Source organism: Entelurus aequoreus, linkage group LG10 (assembly GCF_033978785.1).
Source record: "Entelurus aequoreus isolate RoL-2023_Sb linkage group LG10, RoL_Eaeq_v1.1, whole genome shotgun sequence".
Classification (NCBI taxonomy): domain Eukaryota; kingdom Metazoa; phylum Chordata; class Actinopteri; order Syngnathiformes; family Syngnathidae; genus Entelurus; species Entelurus aequoreus.
In genome coordinates, this window is record NC_084740.1 from 70,971,359 (window position 1) to 70,983,844 (window position 12,486).

The 12,486-nt window shown below is 41.9% G+C and overlaps 2 protein-coding genes across 2 annotated transcripts in view; one reads left to right on the forward strand and one right to left on the reverse strand.

The window, feature by feature from the left end:
* Window positions 1–12,486, reverse strand: part of LOC133659230 (alpha-tectorin-like) — a 20,799-nt gene continuing 8,313 nt past the window's right edge. Inside the window, exons 9-17 of the mRNA XM_062061964.1 lie at window positions 7,695–7,845; window positions 7,040–7,625; window positions 6,755–6,983; window positions 6,482–6,669; window positions 6,237–6,385; window positions 5,912–6,157; window positions 5,672–5,834; window positions 2,769–2,862; window positions 1–524 (exon numbers count right to left, since the gene is read on the reverse strand). Of these exons, the coding sequence (XP_061917948.1) occupies window positions 2,773–2,862; window positions 5,672–5,834; window positions 5,912–6,157; window positions 6,237–6,385; window positions 6,482–6,669; window positions 6,755–6,983; window positions 7,040–7,625; window positions 7,695–7,845 (1,802 nt within the window). The 3' untranslated portion in view covers window positions 1–524; window positions 2,769–2,772. The remainder of the gene's footprint in view (window positions 525–2,768; window positions 2,863–5,671; window positions 5,835–5,911; window positions 6,158–6,236; window positions 6,386–6,481; window positions 6,670–6,754; window positions 6,984–7,039; window positions 7,626–7,694; window positions 7,846–12,486) is intronic.
* The window catches only part of LOC133658996 (trace amine-associated receptor 13c-like), a 19,239-nt gene continuing 18,325 nt past the window's right edge, over window positions 11,573–12,486 (forward strand). Inside the window, exon 1 of the mRNA XM_062061579.1 lies at window positions 11,573–11,780. The gene's annotated coding sequence lies outside the window, so the exon portion shown is untranslated. The remainder of the gene's footprint in view (window positions 11,781–12,486) is intronic.

The window sequence follows — 12,486 nt, forward strand, 5'->3', positions numbered from 1 at the left end:
ATTTGTTTATTCTAGCCATTAGTTTTACAAGGTGAAACTAATAAATGACATAGGCTCATAACATGCAACTCAAGATATTTCGAGCCTTCTTTTGATATCATTTTGATGATTATGGCTTACAGTTAATGAAAACCCCAAATTGAAAATCTCAAAATTTGGGGTTTTTAAAAACTCTAAGCCACAGGTATCCAACTCAAGGCCCGGGGCCAAATCTGGCCCGCCACATTATTTTATGTGGCCCAGAAATAATAGCCTGGAAATAATATGCTGTAATAAAATGCTTATGTCCTCTTGCAAGAGTTTGTCCCGAAGCATCAACGTGAGAAAATTGAGGGAGCACAGCCAGCACAAACAAACAAACGCACAACCAGGTCCTTTGAGGGGTGACTTTGGTGGAGTAGCGCAGAGGGTCGCAAATTGCAACGTAGCAGTTAGAGAAACTCTAGCAGAACAGCAGGAAGCTCGCAGGGAAATCAGAGATTGCCAGCGAGAGGAGGATGAAGTTGATGGGGGTGTGACTTTGCCTGCCACAGAGAGAGAAAAGCACAATGTGAGTAACAAATGAAAAGCATTACAGGAACAAAACCATCTTTTTTTCTTCTAACTTCAGACAAACACTTGAACCTGAGCGGGAATCAACCACTACTAAATAACAGGAGCAAAAATCAACTACTTGAAGTGAGCGATGGCGACTATGACCAGCATGTTGAGGGCAGCAGTGAGAGCAGAGATCACAGAGCAGTGGTCCCCAACCACCAGTCCAGGGACCGGTACCGGTCTGTGACGAATTTGCTACTGGGCCGCACAGAAACTTTAGTTAATTTATAAATTACTGCATTTTCTCCAACTTAACTTTTGCCTGTCCCACTAAACCAGACCTGGGCATTCTGCGGCCCGCGGGCCGCATCCGGCCCTTTGTGCGTCCCTGTCCGGCCCGCGTGAGGCCAATTATAAATTACAAAATACATTTTAAAAAGTATCTATGTCGAGTGTGCAATACAACGGTGCTGCTTTTGTTTTGAAAATCGTTATTTGTATTACTTCCGTGTGGACGTATGCGTGTGCGTGATTGTGAGTGAATGTGAACAGCTGCAATCATTAATTACAAAATAAAGTTGAAAAAACATCTATGTCGTGCGCGCAATACAACTGTGCTGCTTTTATTTTGAAAATTATTATTTATGGCCGTGTGTCAGTGTGTAACCTGCGAGTGAAGGTGCACATGCAGCGACAAGTGATGCACGGTTTACACCCGAGACGCTAAAAAGAGAAAAGTTGATGAAGAATGGCGTGTTTCCAACAAGACATGGACTGCCATGCAACGTTCCCTCTAAGGTGCGCGCCTGCGCAATTGCGCACTGCTCAAGCGTCCTCTGCGCGCAGCAAATATATGCCGCGCACCAAATCAAATCCCATCTGGATTCTAAACAAAATAAACATATTTATTCTATGTAATTTTGCAATGCAACTTTGAGTGACAGTGACAACAAGCGGCCCTAACGGTGTTCGTCAACACCGTTCAATTGAACACCGTTCAATTATTGTAATGTCTATCGAGATGCTTCGAGGCCAGGAATTATATCGATCACTTTATTGAGCAAAACTGTTTATATTCGGCCATAACCACACCAAAAACATAAGTAAAACACTTCTATCTCGAAAAACTAGTCATTTTCTGCCGTACAAACCAGGCCAAAACCAACTTGTCATCTGTCACCAACACGCATAGCACTAAACCACTGGTGTGTTTATGGCCACACAAAAAGTCGGACAACTCAAACATCACACAAAGTTACACTATGACTCCTCAGTCATACGTGTGCTTATTTTACTGTCATTTATTATTAATGTTAATTTATTTATATTAGTCATGGAATGCTGTTACATACACTATGTTGAAGTATTACTATTATTATTAATTATTATTATTATTTATCTTACGGTATATATCAAAAATAATATTGAGCAAAATTTAATTGAAATATTGTCGATGTGGCCCTCCAGCAGTGCTCGGGTTGCTCATGCGGCCCCCGGTAAAAATTAATTGCCCACCCCTGCACTAAACACACCAATAAGCTTGTTATTAATAGATGTAACTTACAACTCCTTTGTTACAGTCCAGGGGACAATGCACATTAATGGACACATAAATGTTAATGTGCCAGATTGTAGCCAAAGGCTACACTGAGTCTCGGTTTGCGCTTTCTTGTGTAGAGGGTGTTTTTTTTTAGCCTTTGCCACCAAACTGTCTTGAGATACTTTATTTTGTATAGTATTAGCATTCCGAATGACTAGCTATTGCGTTTCTGTTCCATCCATCTTCATCCGCTTATCCAAGTTCGTGTCTCGGGGGCAGCAGCCTAAGCAGGGAAGCCCAGACTTCCCTCTCCCCAGCAACTTCGTCCAGCTCCTCCCGGGGGATCCCGAGGCGTTCCCAGGCCTCCTACCGGTCGGACGTGCCCTAAACACCTCCCTAAGGAGGCGTTCGGGGGGCATCCTTACCAGATGCCCGAACCACCTCATCTGGCTCCTCTCGATGTGGAGGAGCAGTGGCTTTACTTTGAGCTCCTCCCAGATGACAGAGCTTCTCACCCTATCTCTAAGGGAGAGTTCCGCCACCCGGCGAAGGAAACTCATTTCGGCCGCTTATACCCGTGATCTTGTCTTTTCAGTCATAACCCAAAGCTCATGACCATAGGTGAGGATGAGAACTTAGATCCCATCCTCGTTTCTGTTATAGACATAAATAAATTGCAGGTGTAGTTCACCTGATTATGCCCAAGCCATGGTAACTATGGATGGATCTCCTTTGGCATCGATGGTCGGGAGAGATCTGCGCCTCCTTGCTGCCTGGTCGCACACCTGAAGAGAGTATTTTGAATACAGACAGTAAAAGGCCTGCTGAAATGAAATGTTTTTATTTAAACGGGGATAGCAGATCCATTCTATGTGTCATACTTGATCATTTCGCGATATTGCCATATTTTAGCTGAAAGGATTTAGTATAGAACAACGACGATGAAGTTCGCAACTTTTGGTCGCTGATAAAAAAAAAGCCTTGCCTATACCGGAAGTAGCGTGACGTCCCAGGAGGTAGAATTCCTCACAATTCCCCGTTGTTTACAATGGAGCGAGAGAGATTCGGACCGAGAAAGTGACGATTACCCCATTAATTTGAGCGAGGATGAAAGATTCGTGGATGAGGAACGTTAGAGTGAAGAACTAGGGAGGCAGTGCAGGGTGTATCTTTTTTTGCTCTGACCGTAACTTAGGTACAAGGTCTCATTGGATTCCACACTCTCTCCTTTTTCTATTGTGGATCACGGATTTGTATTTTAAACCACCTCGGATACTATATCCTCTTGAAAATGAGAGTCGAGAACGCGAAATGGACATTCACAGTGACTTTTATCTCCACGACAATACATCGGCGAAGCTCTTTAGCTACTGAGCTAATGTGATAGCATCTGGTTCAAATGCAGATAGAAACAAAATAAATAAATCCCTGACTGGAAGGATAGACAGAAGATCAATAATACTATTAAACCATGGACATGTAAATACACGGTTAATAATTCCCAGCTTGGCGAAGCTTAACAATGCTGTTGCTAACGACGCCATTGAAGCTAACTTAGCAACGGGACCTCACAGAGCTATGATAAAAACATTAGCGCTCCACCTACGCCAGCCAGCCCTCATCTGCTCATTACACCCGTGCTCACCTGCGTTCCAGCAATCGTAGGAAGGATGAAGGACTTCACCTGATTATCCGTGCGGTCGGCGGCTAGCGTCGGCTAGCGCGTCTGCTATCCAAGTCAAAGTCCTCCTGGTTGTGTTGCTACAGCCAGCCGCTAATACACCGATCCCACCTACAGCTTTCTTCTTTGCAGTCTTCATTGTTCATCAAACAAATTGCAAAAGATTCACCAACACAGATGTCCAGAATACTGTGGAATTTTGAGATGAAAACAGCTTTTTTGTATTGGATTCAATGGGGTACCAATACCTCCATTTCAACGATTGACGTCACGCGCATACGTCATCATATATAGACGTTTTCAACCGGAAGTTTAGCGGGAAATTTAAAATTGCACTTTATAAGTTAACCTGGGTTAACTTAGCGGGAAATTTAAAATTGCACTTTATAAGTTAACCCGGGTTAACTTATAAAGTGCAATTTTAAATTTCCCGCGAAACTTCCCGTTGAAAACGTCTATATATGATGACTATACGCGTGACGTCAATCGTTGAAACGGAAGTATTGGTACCCCATTGAATACAATACAAAAAAGCTCTGTTTTCATCTCAAAATTCCACAGTATTCTGGACATCTGTGTTGGTGAATCTTTTGCAATTTGTTTGATGAACAATGAAGACTGCAAAGAAGAAAGTTGTAGGTGGGATCGGTGTATTAGCGGCTGGCTGTAGCAACACAACCAGGAGGACTTTGACTTGGATAGCAGACGCGCTAGCCGACGCTAGCCGCCGACCGCACGGATAATCGGGTGAAGTCCTTCATCCTTCCTACGATCGCTGGAACGCAGGTGAGCACGGGTGTTAATGAGCAGATGAGGGCTGGCTGGCGTAGGTGGAGCGCTAATGTTTTTATCATAGCTCTGTGAGGTCCCGTTGCTAAGTTAGCTTCAATCGCGTCGTTAGATTTAAGATTAAAGATTAAAGTACCAATGATTGTCACACACACACTAGATGTGGTGAAATTTGTCCTCTGCATTTGACCCATCCCCTTGGGGAGCAGTGGGCAGCAGCGCCGCCGCGCCCGGGAATCATTTTGGTGATTTAACCCCCAACTCCAACCCTTGATGCTGAGTGCCAAGCAGGGAGGTAATGGGTCCCATTTTTATAGTCTTTGGTATGACTCGGCTGGGATTTGAACTCCAACCTATCGATCTCAGGGCAACAGCATTGTTAAGCTTCGCCAAGCTGGGAATTATTAACCGTGTATTTACATGTCCATGGTTTAATAGTATTGTTGATATTCTGTCTATCCTTCCAGTCAGGGATTTATTTATTTTGTTTCTATCTGCATTTGAGCCCGATGCTATCACGTTAGCTCAGTAGCTAAAGAGCTTCGCCGATGTATTGTCGTGGAGATAAAAGTCACTGTGAATGTCCATTTCGCGTTCTCGACTCTCATTTTCAAGAGTATATAGTATCTGAGGTGGTTTAAAATACAAATTCGTGATCCACAATAGAAAAAGGAGAAAGTGTGGAATCCAATGAAGCCTTGTACCTAAGTTACGGTCAGAGCGAAAAAAGATACGTCCTGCACTGCACTGTAGTCCTTCACTCTCACTTTCCTCATCCACGAATCTTTCATCCTCGCTCAAATTAATGGGGTAATCGTCGCTTTCTCGGTCCGAATCTCTCTCGCTGCATTGTAAACAATGGTAAAATGTGAGGAGTCCTTCCTCCGGTGACGTCACGCTACTTCCAGTATAGGCAAGGCTTTTTTTTATCAGCGACCAAAAGTTGCAACCTTTATTGTCGTTGTTCTCTACTAAATCCTTTCAGCAAAAATATGGCAATATCGCGAAATGATCAAGTATGACACATAGAATGGATCTGCTATCCCCGTTTAAATTTTAAAAAATTCATTTCAGTAGGCCTTTAAGCGCTTGTGTTTTATGGACTTGGTACAATGGGAAACTACCTGGATGCATGAGTCTGCCTGTTGCACACACAGGTCTACTCTGCAGTGCAGGAAGATTTCGCTGTCTTTGCCCAAGAATCTGAACATGTTGAAGGAGAAGTAGTTGGACGTTCCCTGCCCGTTGCCTTCAATGTCCACCGTCGAGTCGGCAGGATTAGGACATCTACTCAGACACAGGAGTGAAGACATGGCCTGGGCAGCCAGCAACGTAATCTTTGTTGGCCTCTCAGCACAACTCACCCTGCAGTGATGAGATCGTAACGAATGCTCCCATTTGAAGACAATTGATCTGTAGCCCAGCAGGATTCGGTCACTATAGAGAGGGTGTTTCCCTCCAATCCATACGCCTTGATCTCCACCCAGATTTTCTCATTGAGCAGAACTCCGGTACTCGACTCTATGGGTTGTGTTCTTCCGGGATCGGTGTACGCAGTCAGGGTCAGGGTGTAATCCCACTCGCCCGAAGTGAGGTGTTTAATCACCGGGCTGCCAAGCAAAAACACAAACAATATCTTATGAAACATGTCCCAAGTAGCAGCTCCGGAAACGGACACCAACTGCTCACCTGTCTTTGATTTTGATGGCCAGGCCCTCTGGGTCCGGTTGGTCAAAATGGCAGGAGAAATCCATCTGCACGTTACTGTAACGTGTCACTACACTGGAGATGTTGGGTGTCATGATGACATTTTTGTAGGTTATTTTGCTCGAGTTTGCCTACAGGGTTACATATGCGCAGGGGTTGCCAATGTTCTCGATGCAATCAATCCAAATGGTTTTGTTTTATAATAAGGCAGGAAGTCAGATACACACCTTGATGATTGCTCCACATGTGTGGTCCCTATCAAAGTTAAACGACACCATGTGGGTCTTATCGTCAATGTCACCTTTGCAGCTCTCGTCGTTGAGGTGTAGCCTTGGGTAGTCGATGCCCTTCTCCAACAGAAGGCAACAGTACATGGTCACCGAAGCAGATGTGTGGCTGCAAACTGCCGGCTCACCTGAGTTTTACGCAGCAAAAGACGGTATGGATGCATTTCAGCTTTTAAAACCAATCTAGGTTGCTGAGCGTTGTCGTGGACATACCAAACTTGTCTTTGGATCTGTAGTCTGAGGCAAGAAGAGCCCGGCAAAGACAATGAGCTTTTCCGTCATAGCTCACGCCGCAGAACTCGTGATCGCTGCAGAACTTGTCCCGGCACATGGCCTCAGGACCGGCAGCTGTAACACAAATACCGAAGGAGGTTGCCAAGATTTTGCAACCTCTTAAAAAAAGTGAAGTTTCAGAATAAATGAGACTGAGATGATAAATGGACTGGACTTTCACAATATTATGCTAGATCCACTCGACGTCCATTGCACCGGTCGCTCTAGAGGGGGCGGGGGAGTCGCCCACATCTGCGGTCCTCTCCAAGGTTTCTCATTGTCATCCCACTGGGTTGAGTTTTTCCTTGCCCTGATGTGAGATCTGAACCGAGGATGTCGTTGTGGCTTGTGCAGCCCTTTGGGACACTTGTGATTTAGAGCTATATAAATAAACATTGATTGATTGATTGAATGTGTTTTTTCCCTCGCCAATTCCCCACGCTTATAATAGTAGTACTCGTAGAGTCTTACATTAGTAGTCGTACTAGGACAGCGTGTAGTCCCGGTTACTCTTGTATGAGTTTTAACTCCAGCTAGCTTTCTCAAAAATTGGATATCGGTTATTGCTGGATTTGGTTGGCAAGAACCTTCTATTGTAATCTCCTTACCGCATCCAGCCGTCGACCTCCAGTCCTCCACTGTGATGTTGTTTTGCTGGTGACAGGCTCTGGCATAGGCCTCCATCAGGTGGCATTTGAGGCCATCCACTGCGGGGGACTGGCACAAATTGCTGATGCAGGCCAAAACGAAGGGCTCAGGGTCGATTTGCATGTGGCACCGAGTGAACGGATCCTGCCACATGAGTTGACACCTACCAAGCAGACATGAAAACCCCGTCACTCGCAGGGATGTAATGTGTTCTTTTGAAATAAGTGGTTACCATTCAGTTGATGCGTTGCAGTTGATCGTTCCATCCTTAGCTTCTTCATGTTGTGTCTCACACCCAGCAATGCTGTGCTCTGAGACTCTCTCCTCACTCAAATCCACGGAGGAATTTCCACATAATCCATGCACGGCAGCTGCACTTTCACCTGTTGAAATATTTTGGACTGAGCAGGAAGTCACTGCACGCGTGTGATGATGCCGTGTAACTGGGAAGTGGCTTAGCAATAATGACTTGCTGTAGATGTCGATGACAATGATACAACAAATAGCGAAATATATGGAACCATTTTTCATTGAAGTGACCCCTCTGGGTTTCAAATTTAATGCTGAAAAGCAGTCGATCATATATGTCCACACCAGCTTTTTGATGATAATAATAATAACATGTTGGACTTGATGGGTTATAGCAGCATGAGCAGGACAAACTTAAGCAGGTTCTGTTGTACCATGCAATTGAGCTACTATGTCTATAAGATTTGGTATATTTGAACAACAAACGCCAGATATTTCAAACTTCCTAAGCTAGACCGTACCATTAAACAAGGATTAATGTAGATTTGAGAAGTGCGTAGACCAGGGGTCACCAACCTTTTTGAAACCAAGAGCTACTTCTTGGGTAGTGATTAATGCGAAGGGCTACCAGTTTGATACACACTTAAATAAATTGCCAGAAATAGCCAATTTCCTCAATTTACCTTTAACTCTATGTTATTATTAATAATTAATGATATTTACACTTAATTGAACGGTTTAAAAGAGGAGAAAACACGAAAAAAATGACAATTAAATTTTGAAACTTAGTTTATCTTCAATTTCGACTCTTTAAAATTCAAAATTCAACCAAAAAAAAGAAGAGAACAACTAGCTAATTCGAATCTTTTGGAAAAAATTAAAAAAAGAATTTATGGAATATCATTAGTAATTTTTCCTGATTAAGATTAATTTTACAATTTTGATAACATGTTTTAAATAGGTTAAAATCCAATCTGCACTTTGTTAGAATATATAACAAATTGGACCAAGCTATATTTCTAACAAAGACAAATCATTATTTCTTCTAGATTTTCCAGAACAAAAATTTTAAAAGAAATTCAAAAGACTTTGAAATAAGATTTAAATTTGAGTCCAGAGATTTTTCTAGCTTTGCCAGAATATTTTTATTTTATTTTAATCATAATAAGTTTGAAGAAATATTTCACAAATATTCTATGTCAAAAAAACAGAAGCTAAAATGAAAAATTAAATTAAAATGTATTTATTATTCTTTACAATAAAAAAGATACATTTACTTGAACATCGATTTAAATTGTCAGGAAAGAAGAGGAAGGAATTTAAAAGGTAAAAAGGTATATGTGTTTAAAAATCCTAAAATCATTTTTAAGGTTGTATTTTTTCTCTAAAATTGTCTTTCTGAAAGTTATAAAAAGCAAAGTAAAAAAATAAATGAATTTATTTAAACAAGTGAAGACCAAGTCTTTAAAATATTTTCTTGGATTTTCAAATTCTATTTGAGTTTTGTCTCTCTTAGAATTAAAAATGTCGGGCAAAGCGAGACCAGCTTGCTAGTAAATAAATACAATTTAAAAAATAGAGGCAGCTCACTGGTAAGTGCTGCTATTTGAGCTATTTTTGGAACAGGCCAGCGGGCTACTCATCTGGTCCTTACGGGCTACCTGGTGCCCGCGGGCACCACGTTGGTGACCCCTGGCGTAGACCATTAGGCTGTGTCCTCTGGACAGTGCATCTCCAGGATTGGGCCACTGATCATTTTGTGGGCGGTCTTATTTACGTGCCGCCACTTTGACAGCGTCTTCTCCCCGTCTTCCATGTTGTAATTTTTAGCGCTTCAATAGCCAGTCTACTGACAGACCTATACACTCATTTGTACAAAAACCAAAACCAGTGAAGTTGGCAAATTGTGTAATTCGTAAATAAAAACAGAATACATCGATTTGCAAATCCTTTTCAACTTATATTCAATTGAATAGACTGCAAAGACAAGATATTTAATGTTTGAACTGAGAAACTTCTTTTTTTAATTTTTGAAAATAAGCATTAACTTAGAATTTAATGGCAGCAACACATTGCAAAAAAGTTGGCACATTTTTACCACTGTGTTACATGGCCTTTCCTTTTAACAACACTCAGTAAACGTTTGCCAACAGTCCAGGGTCTCCGTTGTGGTATTTGGCGCTTTATATTGCGCCACACATTTTCAATGGGAGACAGGTCTGGACTACAGGCAGGCCAGTCTAGTCTTTTACTACGAAGCCACGCTGTTGTAACACGTGCAGAATGTGGCTTGGCATTGTCTTGCTGAAATAAGCAGGGGCGTCCATTAAAAAGACATTGCTTGGATGGCAACATATGTTGCTTCAAAACCTGTATGTACCTTTCAGCATTTTTGGTGCCTTCACATGCCATGTGCACGAATACACCCCCATACCATCACAGATACTGGCTTTTGAACATGGCACCTATAACAGTCCGGTTGGTTCTTTTCCTCTTTGGTCCGGAGGACACGACATCCACAGTTTCCAAAAACAATTTGTTTGTGAATGACTGAACATTTCATGGAAGTTGCTTTTATACCCAATCATGGCACCCACCTGCTCCCAATTAGCCTGTTCACCTGTGGGATGTTCCAAGTAAGTGTTTGATGAGCATTCCTCAACTTTCTTAGTCTTTTTTGCCACTTGTGCCAGCTTTTTTGAAACATGTTGCAGGCTTCAAATTCCAAATGAGCTAATATTTGCAAAAAATGAAGTTTCTCAGTTCGAACATTAAATGTCTTGTCTTTGAAGTCTATTCAATTGAATATAAGTTGAAAAGGATTTGCAAATCATTGTATTCTGTTTTTATTTACCATTTACACAACCTGCCAACTTCACTGGTTTTGGGTTTTGTACAAGAAAAGGAAACATCAGAGGATGTGCTGTATGTAGGAGCCAGTCTGCTACACAACAAGGGGATAGACCAGGGGTCGGCAACCCAAAATGTTGAAAGAGCCATATTGGACCAAAAATACAAAAACAAATCTGTCTGGAGCCGCAAAAAACTAAAAGCCATATTGCGTCATGAGTTACGCATTTAATTGAGAGGACTTAAAGGAAACTAAATGAGCTCAAATATAGCTACAAATGAGGCATAATGCTGCAATATGTACATATAGCTAGCCTAAATAGCATGTTAGCATCGATTAGCTTGCAGTCATGCAGTGAGCAAATATGTCTGATTAGCACTCCACACAAGTCAATAACATCAACAAAACTCACCTTTGTGCACACATGCACAACGTTAAAAGTGTGGTGGACAAAAGAAGTGGCATAAAACACGTCCTAGAAAGTCGGAGAACGTTATACTTGTAAACAAACTACGGTGAGTTCAAGGACCGCCAAAATTAGTAGGACAAAACGGCGCTCGCCAAATACTCAAATCAGTGAAGCATGTTTAATACAAACAGTGTGATTTATAACAATTAGGGAGGTTTGCGTCATGTTTGTCCTCCTACGGAAACCATATTAAAACAAAAACTTTTTTTTTTCCCCTCATCTTTTTCCATTTTTCATACATTTTTTAAAAAGCTCCAGAGAGCCACTAGGGCGGCGCTAAAGAGCCGCATGCGGCTCTAGAGCCGCGGGTTGCCGACCCCTGGGATAGACAAAAAGAAGGAGCTTACTGACTAGAGCGGGGGTCGGCAACCCGCGGCTCTAGAGCCGCATACGGCTCTTTAGCGCCGCCCTAGTGGCTCTCTGAAGCTTTTTCAAAAATTTATGAAAAATGGAAAAAGATGAGGGGGAAAAAAAAATTGTTTTGTTTTAATATGGTTTCTGTATGAGGACAAACGTGACACAAACCTCCCTAATTGTTATAAAGCACACTGTTTGTATTAAACATGCTTCACTGATTCGAGTATTTGGCGAGCGCCGTTTTGTCCTACTAATTTTGGCGGTCCTTGAACTCACCTTAGTTTGTTTCCATGTATAACTTTCTCCGACTTTCTAGGACGTGTTTTATGCCACTTCTTTTTCTGTCTCATTTTGTCCACAAAACTTTTAACGTTGTGCGTGAATGCACAAAGGTGAGTTTTGTTGATGTTATTGACTTGTGTGGAGTGCTAATCAGACATATTTGGTTACTGCATGACTGCAAGCTAATCGATGCTAACATGCTATTTAGGCTAGCTATGTGTACATATTGCATCATCATGCCTCATTTGTAGCTATATTTGAGCTCATTTAGTTTCTTTTAAGTCATCTCAATTCAATGTATATCTCATGACACACTATCTGTATGTAATATGGCTTTTAATTGGTTGCGGCTCCAGACAGATTTGTTTTTGTATTTTTGGTCCAATATGGCTCTTTCAACATTTTGGGTTGCCGACCCCTGGACTAGAGCGTCAGACTGAAATTGCAAAATTGCGCAAAGCACTTTGGGTACATTTCTACCATATATGGAGATGTCAGCTGACGTCACAATTGGGGGAAAATTCCAAATGGCTCGTTTGAAGGAAGAGTGAAGGAAGGCGAGATTATTTTATGAACATCTCCGCCATAGTTTGATTTCAAATTATGAAGATCCCAAATACACAAAAGCAGGTACCAATAGGTTAGAAAAGTTGTTTATGCATAATAGGTACTAGAGATGTCCGATAATGGATTTTTTGCCGATTTCCGATATTGTCCAACTCTTAATTACCGATTCTGATATCAACCGATACCGATATATACAGTAGTGGAATTAACACATTATTATGCCTAATTTTGTTGTGATGCCCCGCTGGA